Source organism: Heterodontus francisci, chromosome 19 (assembly GCF_036365525.1).
Source record: "Heterodontus francisci isolate sHetFra1 chromosome 19, sHetFra1.hap1, whole genome shotgun sequence".
Lineage (NCBI taxonomy): Eukaryota > Metazoa > Chordata > Chondrichthyes > Heterodontiformes > Heterodontidae > Heterodontus > Heterodontus francisci.
Window position 1 is genome coordinate 74803471 of NC_090389.1, and position 24964 is coordinate 74828434.

General features: G+C 42.8%; 1 protein-coding gene across 4 annotated transcripts in view; it reads left to right on the forward strand.

Annotated features, from left to right (window-relative positions):
- The first annotated feature begins 1040 nt into the window (after nt 1-1040).
- The window catches only part of mtmr14 (myotubularin related protein 14), a 97706-nt gene continuing 73782 nt past the window's right edge, over nt 1041-24964 (forward strand). For all 4 annotated transcript variants that reach the window (XM_068052000.1, XM_068052001.1, XM_068052002.1 and 1 more), the window contains exons 1-3: nt 1041-1542; nt 7527-7675; nt 19689-19797. In XM_068052000.1, coding sequence (XP_067908101.1) covers nt 1429-1542; nt 7527-7675; nt 19689-19797 — 372 coding nt within the window. In that variant the 5' untranslated portion in view covers nt 1041-1428. The remainder of the gene's footprint in view (nt 1543-7526; nt 7676-19688; nt 19798-24964) is intronic.

Here is a 24964-nt window from a genome sequence, read left to right on the forward strand (position 1 = left end):
AATGAATAAACAAATTTTTAATGGCCCTATTTTCAGGGATGAGGAACTTCAGTTACATGGATAGATTGGAGTTGCTGGTGCTGTTCACCTTAGAGAAGATTAAGAGGAGATTTGATAGAACTGTTATAAGTCATGAGGGGTCTGGACAGAGTAGCTCGGGGAGAAAGTGTCCCCATTGGCGGAAGGGTTGAGAACCAGGGAACATTGGCAAAAGCAGCAATGGTGACATGAGGAAAACCTTCTTTACGCAGCAAGTGGTTAGGATCAGGATTGCACTGCCTGAGAGTGTGATGGAAGCATTCAACCATGGCATTCAAAAGAGCATTGGATAATTATCTGAAGTCAAAAAAAATTGCAGGGCTACAGGAAAAGGCAGGGGAGTGGGACTAAGTGAGTTCCTCTTCCTGAGAGCCAGCATGGACACGACGGGCGGAATAGCTACAGCACAGGAGGCCATTTGGCCTGTCTTGTTCTTGCAGATTCTTTTCAAGACCAACTCAGCTAGTCCCATTCCCCCAGTCTTTCCCCACAGTCCTGCAATTTTTCCCCTTCAGGTGCTTATCCAATTCCCTTTTGAAAGCCATGATTGACTCTGCCTCCACCACACTCTCAGGCAGTGCTTTCTAGATTCTTCTAACCACTCACTGCGTAAAAAAAGGTTTTCCCCGTGTCGCCATTGTTTCTTTTGCCAATCTCCTTAAATTGGTGTCCTCCCGTCTGCCAATGGGAACAGTTTCTCCCTATCTCCACCCCTCATGAGTTTGAACACCTCTCTCAAATCTCCTCACTTAACCTTTTCTCCAAGGAGGTCAACCTCAGCTTCTCCAATCTATTAAAGTAACTGAAGTCCCTGATCCCTGGAACCATTCTCATAAATCTTTTTCTCTAAATTGCCTCCTTCTGTGCTGTGACCACTCTATGACTTTTCTCCACGGTTACTTGCAGCAATGTCCCTACAGATGGATCTTTAACTCCCGGACAGTCCTGGAGCGTCGTAATCCATGACGCAATGGGGTGAGAGGTCAGGTGGGTGGCCATGACGTCGGCGGGGTGAGAGGTTAGGCCGGTATCCCATGACGATGGCTGTCAGGTGGTGGTTCCTTAGTTTGTAGCCGGGCTGTCACTGAGTTGCTGCCGGGTGTAAACGCTCTGAGTCCCGGGGGCCTGGGAACATAAAGAAAGGGCTTTCGGAGATCGCGAGCCACGCACTTTCTTGCCAGGATACGTCGCGGGAAGTGCGCTCGGAGGCCGGGCGCTGGGCCCGTGGTCCCCGAGAAGCGGCTGGTTTGCTGGGCGGTGAGAGCCGCAGGAAAGGTCGGGGCCGGTTCGGCGGGAGCGGCTGGGCCATGGGCTGCAGCCCCGGCGGTACATTACAGGGAGAGGCCGGTGGAGGCTGTGCGGATCGGGGAGTGGAGTGAGGGCTGCGAGATGTGGGAGGCGAACCTGGCTGGGTCTGGGCTGGGCAGTCGGAGCGAGGAGATCGGAGAGCTGATCGAGCATTTCTCCAAACACCAGTATCGGGCCAAGGAGGCGAACCCCAAGGTAACAGCACTGCTAAACCTGGAGCAAAGTGTCAAATGATAACCCAAACCCGGAGCGGCAGTGACAATCTGGAGTAACACGGTCAAATAATCCAAATCCGGAGTAACATCATTAAATTATAACCCAAACCAGGGAAACATGCATCAAATAATGGCCCAGAAGTTGCTGGAAGGGTGCTTCTTGCAATGAGTGGCATGAACTGGATTTATTGCCTCATCCTTCAGCTTACACTACGTTTGCGCCAAAAATTTGCCGGAAATGCTAGTTGGCATTGCTGTGCCATCAATGTCGCACCTGGAACCTCATGAACATTGTCCTAGTGATCTGTCTCAACCAATAAACGTTAAGGACAGGGAAGGAAACAGCAAACAGTGGAGAAGGAAATGTGAGAATTTGAGTCAAATTAAAGATAGAGATGGAAAGAAAGATAAGAAATGGGAACAGGAAACGGCACCTCCAGCCTGCTCTGACATTCAATAAGATACTGGCTGATCTGATTGTGGTCTTAACTCCACTTTCCTGGCTGCCCCTCATAACCCATAACTCCATTGTAGATCAAAACTCTTATCAAACTCAGTCTTGAATATATTCAATGACTCTGCCTCCACTGCTGTCTGGGGAAGAGAATTCCACAGTCTGATGACCCTCAAGAGAAGAAATTCCACCACATCTCTGTCTTAAAAGGGAGACCCCTTATTTTGAAACTGTGCTCCCTAGTTCTAGATAACCCCACGAGGGGAAACATCCTTTTAGCATCTACCCTGTCAAACCCACTCAGGATCTTGTATATTTCAATAAGATTACCTCTCACTCTTCTGCACTCCAATGAGTATAAGCCCAACCTGCTCAGTGTTTCCTCATAAGACAACCCCTTCACCCAGGTATCAGATCAGTGAACAATCTCTGAACTGCTTCCAATGCAAGTATATCCCTCCTTACATAAGGAGACAAAAACTGTATGCAATACTCTTGGTATGGTCTCACCAGTGCCCTGTACAGTTGTAACAAGGCTTCCCTACTTTTATACTCCATCTCCCTTGCAATAAATGCCAACATTCCATTTGCCTTCCTAATTACCTGCTGTACCTAGTTCATGTACAAGGACACCCAGATTCTTCTGTACCACAGCATTCTGCAGTCTCTCTCCTTGTAAGTAATATTCTGTTTCCTATTCTTCCTGGCAAAGTGGGCAACCTCACATTTTCCTACATTACACTCCATCTGCATATTTTTGCCCACTCATTTAACATATCTATATGTCTTTGCAGACACTTTGTGTCCTCCTCATAACTTGCTTTCCTATCTATCTTTGTTTCATCCGCAAATTTGGCTACAATATACTCTGTTCCCTCCATCCAGGTCATTAATGTAGATCGTAAATAGTTGAGGCCCCAGCTCTGATCCCTGTGGCACTCCAGTACCCCCATATGTCCCGACTCTCTCTTTCCTGATAATCCTCTATCTATGCTAATATATTGCCCCCGACACCATGAGCTCTTGTGTAGAAATCTTTTTTGTACACCTTATCAAATGCCTTTTGGAAATCGAAATACATCTACTGGCTCCCCTTTATCCACCCTGCTTGTTATATCCTCAAATAACTCTAATAAATAGTGGGTAGAGAGATACTGGATTAAGAGAGAAAGAAAGGGAAATGTCCTTCATTTATTTGAGCCCGTGGAATTAAAAAAAAATGTTATTGTATAGTTTTGGAAAAAGACCTTGGTAGTTTCCTACAGTAATACTGTCAGCCTTAGGTCAGTGGCAGTGCTCTTGCCTCTGAGTCACAGGCTGTGAGGTCAAGTCCCATTCCAGAGACCTGAGCACATATCTTGGCTGATACTTCAGTGTCGTACTGAGGGTGTGCTGCACTGGCAGGGATGCTATTTTCTGCATGAGATATTAAGTGGAGGTCCTGATTGACACCTTGAGTGGATGTAGAACATTCCATGGCACTATTCAAGGTAGAGTAGGGGTCTTCTTGCTGTGTCCTGGCCAATGGTTATCCCATAATCAATATCACTAAAAGCAGATTATCTGGTCATTTATTGCTGTTTATAGTATCTTGCTGAGTGCCAATTGGCTGTTGCATTTTACTACATTACAACAGTGACTACACTTCAAAAGTACCTAATTGGCTTTGGAACATCCCAAGTCCTGAAAGGTCCTATATAAACCCAAATTGTTACTTAATAACATATTATGTTTGGTCTTCTGTTGGTGGTGTATTCTTTCCTCCAGGTGATGTTACCAGATAAAGTGATACCCTGTGCTCTGAGGCGTGCATTACACAACAGTGGAAAAAGTAATTATGTGAAATATTAGTGAAAAGTTTGGAAGTATCTCTTACATACATATGTTAAACAGATTTTAAGCCATTTGAAGCTCTAGATTAACAGTTTGTTGGCTCTACAGTAACATGGTTTTAGGCAGTGACAAAACTTGCACATTAAAACACATCTCTGAAAAATTAGGTACTTGTGATTTAGTTCTTTAGCACTAAGTGCATATAGAACAATTCCTCCAAGGGACTTTCATTTCCACAATATTTTTGAAAGCATACTTTGCACTAAATGTGTTTCTCCTTTCCCTGATATTAATGTTCCTCTTAACTATATAACTTCTATACAAATTGTTCTTGCTTTGTCATTTTTCCCTTTAATCCCATGCATTGAGAGTGCTGATTGTACTGTGGCACCGAGTCACTGACTCCCATGTTTAATTGTATTCAGAATTTTGTCTATTTCCTTGTGATGTGAATTGTCAGTACTAAGCACTAACTTCCACCTACAATATGGAGCACCAGATTCTTTGTGCTTTTCTTTCCTGCTTTTCCATAATTTACCAGCTAACTTCAAATTTGCCCAGTGGCAGGAAACCTTGAATAAAATCTAAGTGTAATGCAAAGAATTTTGCTTCAGGAAAGAAAGCAATCAACTGCCATTTGTTCATTTTTTGGGAATTTTTAAAAATGATTTTATTTATTTTTTGATCAGTTTGTTTTATATTTTTACCTCCACTGGATTTTGCCATCTGTGGTCACTCTTTTGTGGATAGGAAGTTTGCAATTTCAACCAAGCTGAGATTGTATTGTACAATATATTTTGAATTCTTTTCTTTCATCTGCCTCTGCCATGTTTTCACTGGGATTTGATAGCAGGAACTACCCCCATTTCCCTGCATTTTAGTTTCCATTCGTGAATGCACACTTTGTTCGGTTCCGATCAAAACATGTTGACCTATTTACAGCAGTATGTTTTGATGCATAATTCTGCTTCACCCATTAAGAAATGCATAATGAATGATATCACTGAGCCCAATGCCAGCTTTTTTTATTTGTTCTTGGGATGTTGGTGTCGCTAGAAAGGCAAACATTTATTGCCCATCCCTAATTGCCCTTGAGATGGAGATGGTGGTGGTGAGCCACCTTCTTGAACTGCTGTTTGCCATGTGGTGTAGGTACACCCACGGTGCAGTTAGATAGGGAGTTCCAGGATTTTGAGCCAGTAACAATGAAGGAATGGCAATATATTTCCAAGTTAGGATGGTGTCTGACTTGGAGGGGAACTTGCAGCTGGTGTTGCCCTTGTCCTTTTAGGTGGTAGAGTTACAGGTTTGGAAGGTGCTGTTGAAGAACTTGGCGAGTTGATAAAGTGTATCTTCTTATGTGGTACATAGTTGAGAAACTGACTTGTATTATAAGTTTGTGGTAGTTTACAAACAATATTGCACCAATATTGCCATCACCATTATTGTGTACCATTTAGCATGTATTTCCTCTCCTTATTCTTGCTCCCAAAGTTCATCACCTCATTTCTCTGTGTTAGATTTTACTTGACATCTATCTGCCCCAGCTGCTGAGCTTTCTACAGGTGCTGGACAGTCTAGCTTCTCCTCCCAACAACCGTTCGTCATGTTTGACCCTGAACAATGTGATTAAAGTGTCAGTGGTTGGAGGCATCATGTGGTCGCAGTCCTGTCCTCGACAACATCCACATGCACTCATTTTACAGCAGGAATAACAATCAGGAGTAGGGACCTGGCTAATTTTCCTCTCCCTAGCCCAAGATTGCTGAGCCCAGTTTTACTTGTGTCCAGGGATCTACTGAGCTGTATAGCTCAGTTACTCACCACCTTAGCAACTGAGGAGCATACTTAACTTTTTCAGTGCTGAAGATGAACTGCACGAGTCAGTTGCACATCATTAGATCATCCTCATCTATGTGTAGTATGAAAGCGTTTTGTACATTAACGTTAGGCTTGGATGGATCATTGATAGTACTCTCACTTCTGAGTCAAGATAGTTCAACACACGCTTAGAGACTGGAGAACATAATCTAGGCTAATGTACTGAGGGAGTGCTGGACTGTTGGAGGTGCTGTCCTTTGAATGAAATGAGGCCCCAGTTCCCCTATCCAGTGGGTGTAAAAGATGCCATGCCATTATTTGAAAAGTGAGGGAATTCAGTTGTTCTATCAACATTTATATCTCGACTATTAAAAGAGTTTATATGGTCATTTATCTCATTGATGTTTGTGGGACCTTGCTGTGCATCAATTAGTTGCTATGTTTCCATCTGTTGAAAAGTACCTAATTAGCTGTGAAGCCCTTTGAGGCATCCTGAGGCCGTGAAAGATGTTATACAAATGCAAGTTTCATTTCTGTCCTTTATTTCAATCTTTAAAACTCAGTGTCTGTCTCTCTCTTGTGAGCAATACATATGAACTTCAATAAATCACTGTGTGCCCACTCTCTTTTGACACTGTTACGACCGACCGCTCCAGTCAAAGCCCCCAATCAAAATATACGATTCTGATTATGGTGGGAGAAACGCACTGTTAATTCAATCCCGTACTTCCACAGATCGCCTAACATAAATTTTAAACTTTCCAAATTAAAGAAAGACCCAGCCAAATTGAACCCTCTATTAACCCCCCGAGTAAGGCTAACCAAACCAGGTGTCTTTAAATCAACAAATTAACTGTTTAATTAGAAAAAGTAAATTCTTAAGCACTACTAAGATACAAACAACATTTAAAATAGAAAAATTAGAGTCGTTGCAGATTTACGCTCCTGCCAGATGTGGAACAGCCCAAGATTGCTTGAAGTCCTCAACTGTCTGATGGGGTGGGGCAAGGTTCTTCAACAGTAGAACAGGCCGTAGTCTAGTTCAGAAGTTGAAATTGACGCTTTCCTTCTCCAGCGATGAATTTCAACAATTAACAACTTGCAAACACTTTTTAATGAATCAAACTGGCATTTGAATTTTTGAGGGATAAAAGATTGTCACAGTTTAATTTCCCTTCCTTCAGTTTAAATTATCAGAGATCTTTGTTTTGGCTTGACTTTTTAGAATTCTGAGAGAGGATAATAAATAAACTAAATTCTCTTTCTTTAGTTTAAATGTTCTGAGAGCTCTCCTTTCAGGTGCTAACACACAACTGTCTGTCTGTTTCCTGAGTTAGAACAGTCTGTTTCCACTATAAGCCAGTTCAAAATTAAATTGTAACAAACGTATCTCTCTATCTCTGGTCCTGAATGGCTGTATCCCGGGCAATGAGAATGCATTCTTTGACTCAGTCTTTTGAGCTTGCTGCCTTAAAGCAGAACGGCTCCCTTTCCAGCCTTAAAGGCACACTGCATTCTTCCCGAAAAAAAACCTACAGAGTCATAACAATAGACTTCAATTGAAAATCCTATACTTTGGCTAAAATGTGCACGAGGTAGCAACTGAACACTAGAGTTGATTGGAAGGAATACGGGAAGATAGACAACTTTAAAAAAAACTGCAGTTGCTTTGCTAAAAATGAGGGAAACCTTTATAATTGTATGAAAGATCACATGGCCAGTTCGATGAATCTGAAAAGTGACTGTCGGGTCCTCTCTCAATGATGTCCTTTAGATGTTATGTTCAAGACAGTGGATTTATCTGCTGGTTGACCACATCTCTCCACTGTGGTAATTTGAATTGTCTCTGGTTGCAGGTGGAGAAGATTGAGAATCGCTGCCTGGAATTGTTCAGGAGAGATTATGTGTTCAGTGTGATTCAGAACCCGAATGGAGAGCTTTGTGGACATTACCCCCGCCAGATCATCTTTATGGAGTATGCAAGCACAGAGGGTGACAAGGACAGGTAATGGGATTTAATCAAAGTAGGCAACATGTCCAACACCCCGTGAATTTAGTGTGATTATTCATGTCTCTATCATGTTTTCCCAGAGAGTTTGCAAGCTAAGTTGTTTTGGGGGCTGGAGGAGAGAAGGAATTTCATTCATTCACAGCAGCCTATGAAGCCTTAGTTGCTGATGACATGCTGTAAGTTTGCATAGGTTTTGTCATTGAGGCTCCTTACAATGATGTAACATGAAGATGGCTTATTGAATATACAGGTATTTTTTCTCCTTTTCGTATCTTTAGGTTTCTTATGTTATAACCTCTCTTTCCCTAGCTGAATGGATCGGCAGACAGTCTTGTCCTAAGCCTCAGTCAGTGCCGCTCTGTAACTGATGATTATGTGGTGTCAAAAGCAGAAAATGCTGGAAGCATTCAGCCTGTGCGGAGTTTGCAAGTTCTCCCTGTGTCTGCGTGGGTTTTTGCCGGGTGCTCCGGTTTCCTCCCACATCCAAAGACTTGCAGGTGATAGGTAAATTGGCTGTTGTAAATTGCCCCTAGTGTAGGGAGGTGATAGGGAATATGGGATTACTGTAGGGTTAGTATATGTTGGTCGGCACGGACTTGTTGGGCCGAAGGGCCTGTTTCAGTGCTGTATCAGCCCTTCGCTTTGCAAGCTGGAACGTCAGAACTATGTGTCCTGGCCTGTCGGAAGACCTTACACAAATCAACGATTCTCGGAAGACCGCCATCATTAACAACGAGCTCAGTAGACTCAATGTGGACATTGCAGCACTTCAGGAGACTCGCCTCCCCGCGAGTGGCTCTCTAGCAGAGCAAGACTACACCTTCTTCTGGCAGGGCAGGGATCCTGAAGAACCAAGACAGCATGGAGTGGGCTTCGCCATCAGAAACTCCTTGCTCAGCATGATAGAGCCTCCCTCAAATGGCTCGGAACGCATACTGTCCATCCGACTGCTCACCACCTCTGGTCCAGTACACCTACTCAGCATCTATGCTCCAACACTCTGTTCCGCACCTGAAGCTAAAGACCAGTTCTATGAACAACTCCATAACATCATTAGCAGCATCCCCAACACCGAACACCTATTCCTGCTGGGGGACTTTAATGCCAGGGTTGGGGCCGACCATGACTCATGGCCCTCCTGCCTTGGGCGCTATGGCGTTGGAAGGATGAATGAGAACGGGCAGAGACTGCTTGAGTTGTGTACCTATCATAACCTCTGCATCACCAACTCGTTCTTTCACACTAAACCCTGTCACCAGGTTTCATGGAGGCACCCAAGATCACGTCGTTGGCACCAGCTAGACCTCATTGTCACAAGGCGAGCCGCCTTAAACAGTGTTCAAATCACACGCAGCTTCCACAGTGCGGACTGCGACACCGACCACTCCCTGGTGTGCAGCAAGGTTAGACTCAGACCAAAGAAGTTGCATCATTCCAAGCAGAAGGGCCACCCGCGCATCAACACGAGCAGAATTTCTCACCCACAGCTGTTACAAAAATTTCTAAATTCACTTGTAACAGCCCTTCAAAACACTCCCACAGGGGATGCTGAGACCAAGTGGGCCCACATCAGAGACGCCATCTATGAGTCAGCTTTGACCACCTACGGCAAAAGTGCGAAGAGAAATGCAGACTGGTTTCAATCTCATAATGAAGAGCTGGAACCTGTCATAGCCGCTAAGCGCATTGCACTTTTGAACTACAAGAAAGCCCCCAGCGATTTAACATCCGCAGCACTTAAAGCAGCCAGAAGTACTGCACAAAGAACAGCTAGGCGTTGCGCAAACGACTACTGGCAACACCTATGCAGTCATATTCAGCTGGCCTCACACCGGAAACATCAGAGGAATGTATGATGGCATGAAGAGAGCTCTTGGGCCAACCATCAAGAAGATCACCCCCCTCAAATCTAAATCGGGGGACATAATCACTGACCAACGCAAACAGATGGACCGCTGGGTTGAGCACTACCTAGAACTGTACTCCAGGGAGAATGCTGTCACTGAGACTGCCCTCAATGCAGCCCAGCCTCTACCAGTCATGGATGAGCTGGACATACAGCCAATCAAATCGGAACTCAGTGATGCCATTGATTCCCTAGCCAGCGGAAAAGCCCCTGGGAAGGACAGCATTACCCCTGAAATAATCAAGAGTGCCAAGCCTGCTATACTCTCAGCACTACATGAACTGCTATGCCTGTGCTGGGACGAGGGAGCAGTACCCCAGGACATGCGCGATGCCAACATCATCACCCTCTATAAAAACAAAGGTGACCGCGGTGACTGCAACAACTACCGTGGAATCTCCCTGCTCAGCATAGTGGGGAAAGTCTTTGCTCGAGTCGCTCTGAACAGGCTCCAGAAGCTGGCCGAGCGCGTCTACCCTGAGGCACAGTGTGGCTTTCGTGCAGAGAGATCGACTATTGACATGCTGTTCTCCCTTCGTCAGATACAGGAGAAATGCCGTGAACAACAGATGCCCCTCTACATTGCTTTCATTGATCTCACCAAAGCCTTTGACCTCGTCAGCAGACGTGGTCTCTTCAGACTACTAGAAAAGATCGGATGTCCACCAAAGCTACTAAGTATCATCACCTCATTCCATGACAATATGAAAGGCACAATTCAACATGGTGGCTCCTCATCAGAGCCCTTTCCTATCCTGAGTGGTGTGAAACAGGGCTGTGTTCTCGCACCCACGCTTTTTGGGATTTTCTTCTCCCTGCTGCTTTCACATGCGTTCAAATCCTCTGAAGAAGGAATTTTCCTCCACACAAGATCAGGGGGCAGGTTGTTCAACCTTGCCCGTCTAAGAGCGAAGTCCAAAGTACGGAAAGTCCTCATCAGAGAACTCCTCTTTGCTGACGATGCTGCTTTAACATCTCACACTGAAGAATGCCTGCAGAGTCTCATCGACAGGTTTGCGTCTGCCTGCAATGAATTTGGCCTAACCATCAGCCTCAAGAAAACGAACATCATGGGGCAGGATGTCAGAAATGCTCCATCCATCAATATTGGCGACCACGCTCTGGAAGTGGTTCAAGAGTTCACCTACCTAGGCTCAACTATCACCAGTAACCTGTCTCTAGATGCAGAAATCAACAAGCGCATGGGTAAGGCTTCCACTGCTATGTCCAGACTGGCCAAGAGAGTGTGGGAAAATGGCGCACTGACACGGAACACAAAAGTCCGAGTGTATCAGGCCTGTGTCCTCAGTACCTTGCTCTACGGCAGCGAGGCCTGGACAACGTATGCCAGCCAAGAGCGACGTCTCAATTCATTCCATCTTCGCTGCCTTCGGAGAATACTTGGCATCAGGTGGCAGGACTATATCTCCAACATAGAAGTCCTTGAAGCGGCCAACATCCCCAGCTTATACACACTACTGAGTCAGCGGCGCTTGAGATGGCTTGGCCATGTGAGCCGCATGGAAGATGGCAGGATCCCCAAAGACACATTGTACAGCGAGCTCGCCACTGGTATCAGACCCACCGGCCGTCCATGTCTCCGTTATAAAGACGTCTGCAAGCGCGACATGAAATCGTGTGACATTGATCACAAGTCGTGGGAGTCAGTTGCCAGCATTCGCCAGAGCTGGCGGGCAGCCATAAAGACAGGGCTAAATTGTGGCGAGTCGAAGAGACTTAGTAGTTGGCAGGAAAAAAGACAGAGGCGAAAGGGGAGAGCCAACTGTGCAACAGCCCCAACAAACAAATTTCTCTGCAGCACCTGTGGAAGAGCCTGTCACTCCAGAATTGGCCTTTATAGCCACTCCAGGCGCTGCTTCACAAACCACTGACCACCTCCAGGCGCGTATCCATTGTCTCTCGAGATAAGGAGGCCCAAAAGAAATCTCTAAATAAAAGTCAGGCGTGGCATCTGTGGAGAAAAGTGACAAGTTAATAGTTCAGGCATAACCCTTCATCAGAACCAGAAGTTATTGTAGATGAACAGCTTGTATAAAGGAACAGAGTGAGGTAAAAGTGGTGGGGAATTTAACCTGCTATTTAAAAAAAAACACTTTTCACAATATTTCTGTGGGAAAATAGCTTCTATCTGCTCTATCTCCAAAATGAAATGGCTGAGGTTGGAAACCCATTGCGGAATCACCTGTGACAAGTTGCGTTGCAACAATAATGGATTGCCCCTTACCAAGACCAGTTTTTAAAACTGTTCAAGACAACATATTTATTCCCCTGTAAAATGAAAGCATGTTGATAATTTTGGTTTTGCCTTTGGCTTCAGCTGGAGAAGAGCGTATATGGCTGCGTGTAGAATTAATTAACTTTAAGAAACTTAAATTTGGTTTTCCTTTTTTCTGTTAGATTTCTCTTGTGAGGAGGGGAATTTTTTTTTTCCAACAGTGCTGATAACATCAGGGGAATCTTGCTGGGAGTAGCTGCTGAGCCTGATTTGTGAATTGAGATCAGTAATGATGCAGGTTATGGTAAACAGTACAACATTTCAACTGCTTCTGCTGCACTCTTGGACTCTTAACTCCTCAGATCAGTTTACATCATGTCATTACCCCTCTGTGTTCAAACAAAAGTCTCAAAAGTAAACAGACAAGAAAAACAAATGGCTAAGCAAATTATTTAAAAGATGGTCCTAAAGGTAACATTCATTTTTGAAAGCCAAACAGTTGTTTTGACTAGGTGTTTTTCAGTACTAGAACGTAAGAGGGATTCTTTAGCTGCTTTTATGTATGACTTCAGCTGTTGGCTTTTTTAAAACCAGGTATTCCTAACTGGTGCTGGCTTTCCTGGGGACAATAACTGTACTGCTCCGGCAGCAAGAATGAAATCACCGTGTGCCTTCACAACTATTCTCTCTGTGGTGATCCTTTACACTTGGATGGAATATCAAGGCCCACAATGTAGCTGGGGAAAATGGCTTAATGATTAAATACTAAACACAGGAAAGTGGTGCAGTCAGTTCACTCTCCTAAGACCTGGGCAGCAATATAAAAGCAGTCTTTGCTGCTTGTAAAACCATTTTTCTAAATTAACAATGCAAAACTTTGTTTTTGATAGACATGTGCCTGGCTGTTTTATGGTACAATCCACAACTTCAAATATCATTGTTATCTTGCCTTTCTTGAATTGTGAGGCTGTTGAGTGCTTCTGAAAAGCAAGACTTGCATTTATCCAGTTCCTTTCATGACTTCAGGATGTCCCAAAATGCTTTACAGCCAATGAAGTACTACCTGGAACACACACCCTGATCTTTTCCTGTTCTTCCACAATTTCAACATCTCAAACCTTTGTCATTATTTATTATGTCAGCATTGATTGAGCTCTTAGGAGTTAAGTGTATGATCTGAATAACTTATAGTTGCGTAAGCTTCAATCATGCACACTTGTGCTGTGTGCTTGTATCAACATTTCTGTTTCATCCTCCCAATCAGTTGTAATGGTATCCCACACCATATGAATTTTGTTTTTTTTGCAGTATTTTATGTGTATATTGATATCAGGAATATGGTTCCTTCTGCATAGCGTCTATGGTACCTTGGTAAGGTGCATGGTTCACATGTGAGACTTAGCAGAATGTTGATAACCTATTTGACTGTTGGATTCATCACAGTCAAGGCCGATTCTATCCTCATTGGAAATTCACGCATAGACTTCCATTTTTGGTCTGCACCATTGGAACCAGTTGGATACCAACGCAGTTGTCTTGACTATCAACTAACTCAGCTTAGATGGGGGAGTGAGGCTGAGACCCTCTGGACTGTGAGACCAGTTACACCCTACATAACCTCAATGAGCCATCAATGGAGATTTTGCCATTTTGTCAATCAAATTTGGACTGGATATCAAAGATAGTAGAAGAAGCTATTTTGGCCCAAGAAACAAGAATAAATTGGAATAAGAATAGTTGGTTCTGGTTATACGAAGAATAGTGTAGCTGATGAGGGCTATTTAATATTCATCTAAACCTGAGAAAGAGGGAGAGGAAAGATTAACTGATGCAATAGGTTGAATTTCAAAAGCTGTAAATTATTTTTGTACCTGGTTTTGCTTCCTCCTCTGCTGACTGTTGAACCGGAGAGAAAGGGCAGATGTGATTGATTAGTGTTATGAGCTTTTATTGCGGTTGGTGCTACTTTGATTGCACTAGTCCTATGCACATACTAGGCAGTCAGTTTTTAAGGTGAATTTGCTCACCAGAATCTTGAGAAATAATTGGTAAAGGAGGAACTGTGTTTTGAAGTGTTTTCTCACGCTAAAGGGTTGTGCCATTTGTGGAGGAAGAATGATTCATTATTCTTCCATCCTTGTGGGGGCTTGCCTAATCTTTTTGTCACCTATCCTGATATCATTATTGATGCTGTATAGAAAATCCAGACTTTGAATAGGGGATGATCTTTTGAGGTTTTTAGGGACTTTAAAGGTGCATGATTAGGACAGGAAGCATTATGCTGTATTTGCCCTTGCTCTACGTGCTCCATGGTTGCTTAAGGCCAGCATCTGGTAATAAAGTTGGAAAGTGTCCCAATCTGTAACACTCCATTTTACTTATTTGGGTGAAAATATTGGTGTCAAGTTCTGCTTTTTTGCAATATATCTGGTCATTGGTATGTGCCGATTACCACAAATGTGTCCCTAAGATGCTATTGACCATTTTGAAACCATTTTGCCTGTGCCAAAATGGGAAAATAAACCTGTTTGAGTAGTTTTTAGTTTTAACGATTTACAGGAAAAGTTTTAACAAAGATTTCAGAGGCCAACATTTTCAGTGTTTGAGTTCTTTTATTTTAGTGATGCGATTGAGTGAGATTCAAACTAAGGGAAAATAATCTGCTTAATGTGTTTTCAGTCTTTTGCTTTAACTCATCTGGGCCACAGGCTCAGTGACCCTGACTGGAAGTGTGCGGGTGTCAGTTGAGAACGGAATTGAGCTCAGCTATGATGTCCGTTAAATCAAGCTCAAATACCTCACTGGTACTTGCTCTTGAGGCTCACTGCCAAGTACTAGCAGTTAGGTAAGCTGTTATAGGGTACAGGGCATGAAAATCAGATAGGTTCGACAATGGATGAACATTCTCCTCTGACAGAATACTGCCCAGACAATTACTTCCTGTGTTTCAAATATTTCATCAAATATAGATTTTTGTCAATACTCCATGCTTGTCATGGGGTCTTCTGGTTTTACAAGCTAAAAGGTCATCCCATATAAATTGGAATTCTTGTAATTTATTTAAAGATAGCAATAACACAATGCACAAACAGCAGCAGCTTTTAACTTTATAATTTATTTATGAAACTTTATTCTCCATTGTTTCAAAATGTTTCCTTTAAATGCCATACATTTCATTTTTAAAATTTTAGTTATATGCTCTTTTCCAGTCTTCCAAGGGACAGGCATTTAATCCATACTCGGGGAAAGGGGCAGAGAGTCAGCTGGATTATTTGTACATATCACCTATTGACTGGTTACAGAGCAGAATTGTTATAAACATGTTGAGTTGATGATGAGGAAGGAGAATGACAAGTTTAAGAAAGGAAAATAATGTATAGAGTTTTATTTGTAGCTTAATTGGAATTCTGCTTCTCCAAACTAACCATTCTATTCCAGGAAACTCCACATGTGATTAACGTTTTAACATCCTTATAGGTCATTTCTCAATTCACTCTTATTTTATTGAGTTTCCAATCAGCTCATAAAATGTACCCTAGTTACATGTTTTATCAATAACCACCAATAATGTGGTCAAATCTCAGCTAGACACAGCAACACATTTAGCATATCAATCTCTTTCTTTGTATTCTCTTTTAATGTAGGTCGATTTGCTGAATGAATAGTTTCGTTTGGGCTGCACTAAGATATTCATATTTAGAAATTTATTGAACTCCTGATCTAAGAGTAATATTTCTGGCAAAAATTGTTGTGTATTTTTAAATTGTTTTTACCCCCTACCTTGATTAGAGAATGGAAGTGGCCCAAATAATGAGAAGTGGTCTCCAGTAATCCACATGTTTGTTTTGTTATACATTGAGTACCAAGGGAGGCTGCTGTTTCTGATCTGCTTCATTACCATTACTTTTCAGAAGTAGCTATAATTTGAATTGCAAACTAGTGAAACTCCTTTAATGACAGTTAAAGGAATATTCCAGGCCTGCTTGAAAAGTAATTTAACAGTATTTCCTCTGTCTTCAAATTTTCCCAACACCCCTCCCCCCCCCACCCCACCAAAGTATTTTTCATACACTGATAATACCTGCTGAGGAAATCGCCATTACATACAAACAAACTTCATCGACACTTTGCTGGAGTTATCTCAATTAATGTGACCAAATGCTAGGTCTATACAGTCATTTCTAAAAGGTGTAGAAGGGGTTGCAGATGTTGATTAAACCCTGTGGGGGGTGATTGGCGGATGTTTTAAGAGAAGTAACAGAAGTGAAACCGTCCTAATGGCAGAAACTGATGTTGGGCACAATGAGTTTCTTTTTATAGCAATACGTTATTAGCAGTGAAAAAGGGAAGGAAGCAATTGTACTTAATCATGGAAAGTGCGTTCGTTTTTTTGTTTAAACAGAATTGGGTTTTGCATCATGTTGGTGCAGTAGTGAGTTGGTTCATTAATCTTCTTTGTGGCTGTCAGGGCCAGCTAGATATCTCCAGTTGACTAATTAATTTTATCAGGCAACTAGGCATATTTTAAATTACACCATTTGGTGTAATGTACACGTTGTAGAACACATTTAATTCTAAGAGGTACTATTCAACTTAAGTATGCTGGGTAGCTTATGGAAGAATAATAACTGCAGAGGAAATAACTTCAATGCAGAACACTTTCCCATTTGATGTTTCCTACTTAAAGTTTAATTTAATAAGTCTAGCTATTAGAGAGAATATAATGTGTATATTTGCAGCGAACCCTGAGGAGACTTGAACTTTCAAGACAAGTGGAGTCTTGAGAAGGAAATTAATGCTGGTTAATATTTGACTTCAGGAATGTAGAGTGCCGAGCCATGTTGTGCGTGTGCAGGCTCACACTTAGCCTCTGGTTGATATTAGCTGATAATGGCAAATTAGAACCTTTACCCAACCTGAGATGTCAGGCTCCTGAGGGATTTCTTGTATTGGGTAATTTTATATTTTTGTTTTTATTAAAGATTCATGGTTGGCATCTGCACCCTTTATGTAAAAAAAAAATTGTTTGCAACCATGTGATTTAGTCTTTGAGATATTGGCCCCAATTTTGTGTTGAGGCTAACAGCCCTCACCATTATGTAGTAAATTGGGCAGCAATATCTGGAGTAAACACATGTGCAGTGAAACATGGAAATCTGGAAGTTCTGGTCTGAGTTATCTTGCTCCTTTACAGGCTGCACTAATAACTATCTCACGTATACATTTAGAATGGAAATCACTGTGAGGTCAGGATGTTGTGGTACTAACTTACGAGTTATCCACTAACGATGGCAAAAAAAGGTTAGGGTTGGTGCTTTTAGTTGAAAGTGTATTTGTAATGGCGTGATCGGTTATAGTTATTGTAAAGCAACCTTTCAGGCTATGACAATTTAATTTTACAGATATGGAATCTTTCAGGATTTAAATAATGTTGGCGATTTAAAATTTTTTTTTTAAAAATGCGGCACGGTGGCGCAGTGGTTAGCACCACAGCCTCACAGCTCCAGCGACCCGGGTTCAATTCTGGGTCCTGCCTGTGTGGAGTTTGCAAGTTCTCCCTGTGTCTGCGTGGGTTTCCTCCGGGTGCTCCGGTTTCCTCCCACATGCCAAAGACTTGCAGGTTGATAGGTAAATTGGCCTTTATAAATTGCCCCTAGTATAGGTAGGTGGTAGGGAAATATAGGGACAGGTGGGGATGTGGTAGGAATATGGAATTAGTGTAGGATTAGTATAAAATGGGTGGTTGATGGTCGGCACAGACTCGGTGGGCCGAAGGGCCTGTTTCAGTGCTGTATCTCTAAATAAAAAAAATACATTTGAAAAACTTTTTTGTCTCTGCCTCACTGTCTCGCAATCCCATCTTTCTTTCGCTTTCTGTACATGATTTGAACCTACTTTATATCTCCTGCTTTATACTGCCTGGCTTAGATACTGTGTGGATTCTTCAATCTGATTGGTTGAAGAGCTGTTGCTTGCCTTGCTCTCACATGTCACATCCCTTGGAGAAGGTGCTGCACTGGATCAGACAGCTGATGACAACAAATTTCCTCTCAAACGCCTGTGAAAACTCTGGGCAACTGTCTGCGTAGTGAATGGCAAGTGCAGTTTCTTCACTGCTGACTGCAAAATATGGGCCATTCTTGTCTAGCTGGTTTATGCTAGCAGTTCTACAGCTTGAAAGATCACTGTTCATTTTCATTTTTTAATACATTTGTTACTAGTTTATATTAGACTGCTCAAAGATTGGGATCACAATGTTCATTTTTCAGTTGGATGGTCACGTGGCCAAATTCCCAGTAATGCTTGCCCCATTGATCCATTTTGTTCCTACTAGGGTAAGTAGGGTGTCGTCATTCGACAGCACCATATGCCACTGGAGAAGTAAGATGCACATTGTTGAACATTTCTACAACATGCTTCCTTTTATTTAGTCATTAGGAGGTAATCCTGTTTATATTCTATATTTCATCTAGTGGAAACATTGCGACTATGTGAAAGGTTGCTGATGCTCTGTACTCGGGCCTCATTGCTCAAAGCCCCATTCTTCCTCCAGTACAGTGTCTGAATAATTTCTTCTTAATCTCCATACCTCTAATAGGGCAATGAAAAATCATGTTTCTCTCAATTCTTCATTTTTCTTGAAATGCTGACCAACAACCTCTACTTCTCTTGGGCCCCAACCTTAATCTTGCTTCACCTTTTAAATATTGTTAGTGTCACCATTTTACCTGACCTTATGTAGTACTTCTCAAACTGTGCTGCTGTTGTGGTAGAAATAACGTCACCATGTGCTTGCAAAACTGTTCTCCCTGTGGTATGTTTTACACAGATTGCTCAAGTCAAAGTCCCCAATCAAATGTACAATTCTGATTGTGGTGGGAGAAACGCACTGTTAATTCAATCCCATCCCTCCACAGATCATCTAACATATAATTTTACACTTTCCAAATTAAAGAAAGACCCAGCCAAATTGTACAAACTATTAACCCCTGAATGAGGCTAACCAAACCAGGTGTATTTAAATCAACAAATTGACTGTTTAATTAGAAAAACAATTCTTAAACACTGCTAAGATATAAACAACATTTAAAATAGAAAAAATTAGTGTCCTTACAGATTTACACTCCTGCTGGATGTGGAGAAGTCTAAGATTGCTTGAAGTCCTCACAGCCGTTTAGGGGAACAAGAAAGGTTCTTCAATAGTCGAGCAATCCGTAGTCTAATTCAGAAGTCGAAATAGTTTCCCCTTTTCCAGTGATGAATTTCAACAAGTAACAACTTGCAAACACTTTTTAATAAATCAATTTGGCTTTAGAATTTTTGAGGGATAAAAGATTGCCACAGTTTAACTTCCCTTCCTTCAATTTAAATTATCTGAGATCTCTGTTTTGGCTTAACTTTTTAGAATTTTGAGAGAGAATAATAAATAAACAGACTAAATCCTCTTGCTTCAGTCTAAATGTTCTGAGAGCTCTCCTTTCAGGTGCTAACACACAGCTGTCTGTCTGTTTTGCTCTGTTAGAACATGCTGTTTTTCCACTGTAAGCCAGTTCAAAATTAAATTGTAACAAATGTATCTCTCGATGCTCAGTCTGAATGGTTGTATCCAAGGCAACCAGGTGCACCCTTTGAAGCTGGTTGTTCCCCCTCTGTATGGTTGTGTCCAACAGCAAGCAAAATGCACCTTCTCGGTAACTCCTGAAGCCTGCTTGTTCTTAAAGCAGTACTGATCCTTTGCTGTCTTAAAGACACACTACATATTTTCTGGAGACAAAAAGAAAGACAGCATTTTGACCAGATGAAATACCAATGTATTGTAGTTTCACGGTTCATTTTAGTTTTAATATTTTCCTTTTATTTTACAGGTTTGAGAGCACAGTTCAGACGAGCAAACTGCAGGACTTTGTGAGCCGTAGTAAGATGGCACGATGTCGTAGTCGCTTTGTCTGCCCAGTCATTTTGTACCAAGGAAAGGTATGGTCATTCTCTTTAGTTGAGTTTCCAGTTGATAATTTAAAATGGGTGGAATAAAGAAAGAGGTGGATTACTTTAGCATCTCAAGCTTAACAAGCTTGACTTAAAAGATATAATTTAGGAAGGAAATTGGGTAAGTGGAAAAGTGGATAGGTAAACTGAAAAAGACTGCAGAGTTGGAGAATGGCAATAATTGTTGATGCCTTGTAGAAAGGAATGTAATTGTTTTGAAATCTGAAGTGAATAATTGGATAGTTTAAAAAAAAAAACAATTGTCAGAATTCCAGGGAAATCCATAAATGTTCTAAATTAAAAAATGAGATATTTGCTCATTAGAACATAGAAAATACAGCACAGAACAGGCCCTTCGGCCCACGATGTTGTGCCGATCCTTTGTCCTCTGTCAAGGACAATTTAATCTATACCCCATCATTCTCCTTTATCCATATACCTATCTAAAAGCCGTTTGAAAGTCCCTAAAGTTTCTGACTCAACAACTTCCCCAGGCAAGGCATTCCATGCCCCGACCACTCTCTGGGTAAAGAACCTTCCCCTGACATCCCCCTTATATCTCCCACCCTTCACCTTAAATTTATGACCCCTTGTAACGCTTTGCTCCACCCGGGGAAAAAGTTTCTGACTGTCTACCCTATCTATTCCCCTGATCATCTTATAAACCTCTATCATGTCACCCCTCATCCTTCTCCGTTCTAATGAGAAGAGGCCTAGAATGTTCAGCCTTTCCTCGTAAGACTTATTCTCCATTCCAGGCAACATCCTGGTAAATCTCCTCTGCACCCTCTCCAAGGCTTCCACATCCTTCCTAAAATGAGGCGACCAGAACTGCACACAGTACTCCAAATGAGGCCTTACCAAGGTCCTGTACAGCTGCATCATCACCTCACGGCTCTTAAATTCAATCCCTCTGCTAATGAACGCTAACACCCCATATGCCTTCTTCACAGCCCTATCCACTTGAGTTGCAACTTTCAACGATCTATGCACATAGACCCCAAGGTCTCTCTGCTCCTCCACATGCCCAAGAACCCTACCGTTAACCCAGTATTTTGCATTCGTGTTTGTCCTTCCAAAATGGACGACCTCACACTTTTCAGGGTTAAACTCCATCTGCCACTTTTCAGCCCAGCACTGCAACCTATCCAAGTCCCTTTGCAGACGACAATAGCCCTCCTCGGTATCCACAACTCCACCAACCTTTGTATCATCTGCAAATTTACTGACCCACCCTTCGACTTCCTCATCCAAGTCGTTAATAAAAATCACAAACAGGAGAGGACCCAGAACTGATCCCTGTGGCACGCCACTGGTAACTGGGCTCCAGGCTGAGTATTTACCATCTAAGACCACTCTCTGCCTTCTATCAGTTAGCCAATTCTTAATCCAACTGGCCACATTCCCCACTATCCCATGCCTCCTGACTTTCTCCATAAGTCTACCATGGGGGACCTTATCAAATGCCTTACTAAAATCCATGTACACCACATCCACTGGTTTACCCTCATCCACTTGCTTGGTCACCTGCTCAAAGAATTCAATCAGGCTTGTGAGGCAAGACCTACCCCTCACAAAACCGTGCTGACTGTCCCGAATCAAGCAGTGTCTTTCCAGATGCTCAGAAATCCTATCCCTCAGCACCTTTTCCATCAACTTGCCTACCACCGAAGTAAGACTAACTGGCCTGTAATTCCCAGGGTTGTTCCTATTCCCTTTCTTGAACAGGGGCACAACATTTGCCACCCTCCAATCACCTGGTACCACCCCCGTCAACAGAGAAGATGAAAAGATCATTGCCAGCGGCTCTGCAATTTCATCCCTTGCTTCCCATAACATCCTTGGATATACCCCGTCATTGTTGGTTGCCTACTTTTGATATGATCAGTTTTGGTATTACAATATAGCGATCGCTACTCTGCTCCCACCATATAATGCTTAGGATCTTGTCACGCACACAAGAAGTGCGATGATACAAATCATGGACAAAATCTGAAGTTATAAAAAACTGATTTTATCTTTTAAAAAGTGAACAATGCTCTAAAATGGCTGCCGGGAAAAAGGGCTTGGCCATTTGTATATTCAAACAGTCTGATGGGGATAAAGGGCGATCATCAAAGCTAAGAGATATCGATTGCACCCATCCTAAAACATTCCAGAATTGAATGTCATCTTCTGATAAGGTGTGAAGTAGCCACAGCCTGGGTCATTGTGTAATCGCCATGGGGGAGACACCAAAGCGTCTCCTACCCGGAGGGGAGAAGTAACTCGGCTTTACCTTAAAAAGCAGCCTAGAAAGGGACACCCAGAAGGCAGCATCCAGAAGCTTGTTTACAGCAAAACAGAAGGCATGTGCTGTGCTGTACAATTCTGCACCAAGACGTAGCTTGGCTGGTGGTGAGAAGGGCCCTCCCCGTCAGATCCTTCATGCACACCCGAAGTCTCGCCCCCTCCGCACAGTGCCCCCGCGTTGGCTGTGGTGGGGAAGAGACGGTCGCCCACCTCCTCCTGGAATGTGCCTTTGCAAAGCAGGTGTGGAAAGAGATGCAGTGGTTTTTGTCAAGGTTCATCCCAAGCAGCTCTGTAACACAGGAGTCTGTGCTCTACGGGCTGTTCCCAGGGACGCACACCGAGACAAACATCAACTGCTGCTGGAGGACTATCAATTCGGTGAAAGACGCCCTTTGGTCTGCCCGAAACTTGCTGGTCTTCCAGCGCAAAGAGTTGTCCACCACCGAATGTTGCAGACTGGCACATTCCAAGGTCCAGGACTACGTGCTGAGGGACGCACTAAAGCTTGGGGCAGCCGCAGCAAAGGCTCAATGGGGAAAGACCACAGTGTAAGGTTCCCTCACCAAGCTGGAATGAGGGGCTGGATCCATGGGAAACCCCTCGAACTGTATCGTTAATATTCTCAATTGCTGTAAATGTAAAACTGTAATTGACATGACAATTGTGAAACGGAAGGGTTGGGAAGAAACTCATGACAGTATTGAAGGAAACTGATCTCCCTTGCAATGTTTGTATTTTTTGGTGCTGTTTGGAAACTGTTTGGCAATGTAATTTTTACAGATTTTTATGAATAAAGTATATTTTGGAAATAAAAAAAAAACAATTCTGCATTGGCACTCAGCAGCAGTGACTTTGAAGTGATCCACTGACTTCGACTGGACTTTTAACTAAGAGAAATCTACAATCACTTCAAGCCTGCAACCAACAAGATCTTGATATTTCAAGAGAATTCAACAGGTTTACCGTGACCTCCCACGAAACTTACCTCTTCTTTCCTCAGTCGTTTCCTGCGCATGCATGTATGTGTGTGTGAGTGGATGCAGTTGCGACAATTTCTGGATAAGGCACATTGATCGATAAACAATTGATTTTCTGTTTTAAACCTTAGGAAAACCTGTCACTGCCTGTTTATCTGACAAATAAACCCTAATAACAAAACACACTTGCTGTGGTCAGGTGGGAGTTGAACCCAAATCTCACCAAGTTGCCATAACAATCTGTTGCTAACTTTTAGTGCTCCGTATTGTAGATTTATAAACAGTGCTTAGCTGTAGTATAAAGGTAAATAAGTATTGGGTTATATTTTCAAAAGGAAAGAGCACAAATCAAAGCAGTTATATGAAATAAAAACAGAAAATTCTGGAAATGCACAACCATTCCATCAACAGTTGAAAAGAAAGGAGTGAGGATTTAACCTCTTACAACGGGACCGAATGTGACAAAAGTCAGTTGTGAAGCTGCTTATTGAGACAAGATCAGAACAAGTTGATTAAGTTTCAGGCAAACCATGACAAACTCAGGTAGCAATTTACAGTCTAACATGGGCTATATACTTCCTGTATTAGTCCTGGATGGGGAACGCACATCTTCTCGCAGCTTTTGGTCTTAAAACTTCTCTCTGTTTTTCTCTCTCCCTCTTTCTCGCTCTCATCTTTTCTCTGTTATCTTGTTTCTGGTTCTCTCCACTGTGCAGACCTGACCGGTAGAGTCTTTTTAATCCTGGCTCTTACCCAATTAACCCCGCCCAGTGCCCAATCATGTTCATCTCCATGACTATCATGTCCTGCGCGTGCCTTTCTTGACCAATCAGGAATTTGTTCTTGTGGCTGTCACCAACCTTACATTATTACTTAATGCCTTTCATTATAACACTGTCTTTTCTCTTCTTATCTCAAAGTCTTTACATCCTGTGTCTTATCAGCTTGAGAGAGACCTGCAAGACAGTTCTCAATCAGCTGTTCAAGCACCTTTAGCTCCAACAACCCTCTACCTGGCATCTTTTGTATTCTGCTTCATTTTTCTGCTATATTATACTACAAGAGTTCTTTAGTAGGGCACAGTGGTGTACTCTGGCTGGGGGACTTCAATGTCCATCACCAAGAGTGGCTCGGTAGCATTACAACTGACCCAGTTGGCCGAGTCCTAAAGGACATAGCTGCTAGACTGGGTCTGCGGCAGGTGGTGAGGGAACCAACAAGAGGGAAAAACCGATTTGACCTCGTCCTCACCAATCTGTCGCAGATGCACCTGTCCATGACAGTATTGGTCGGAGTGGCCACCGCACGGTCCTTGTGGAGACAAAGTCCCGGCTTCACATTGAGGATACCCACCACCGTGTTGTGTGGCACTACTACCATTGTGCTAAATGGGATAGATTTTGACAGATCTAGCAACTCAAAACTGGCATCTGTGAGGCACTGTGGGCCATCAGCAGCCACAGAATTGTATTCAACTGCAATCTGTAATCTCATGGCCTGGCATATCCCCCACTGTACCATTACCATCAAGCCAGGGGACCAACCCTGGTTCAATGAAGAGTGAATGAGGGCATGCCAGGAGCAGCACCAGGCATACCTAAAAATGAGGTGTCAGTCTGGTGAAATTACAAGATAGGACTACTTGCATGCCAAACAGCGGAAGCAGCATGCTAAGGGCTAAGCGTTCCCACAACCAATGGATTAGATCTGAGCTCTGCAGTCCTGCTACATCCAGTCATGAGTGGTGATGGACAATTAAACAACTGACAGGAGTAGGAGGAGGCTCCAGAAACATCCCCGTCCTCAATGATGGGGGACCACAGTACATTAGCGCTAAAGACAAGGCTGAAGCATTTGCATACACCTTCAGCCAGCAGTGCCGAATG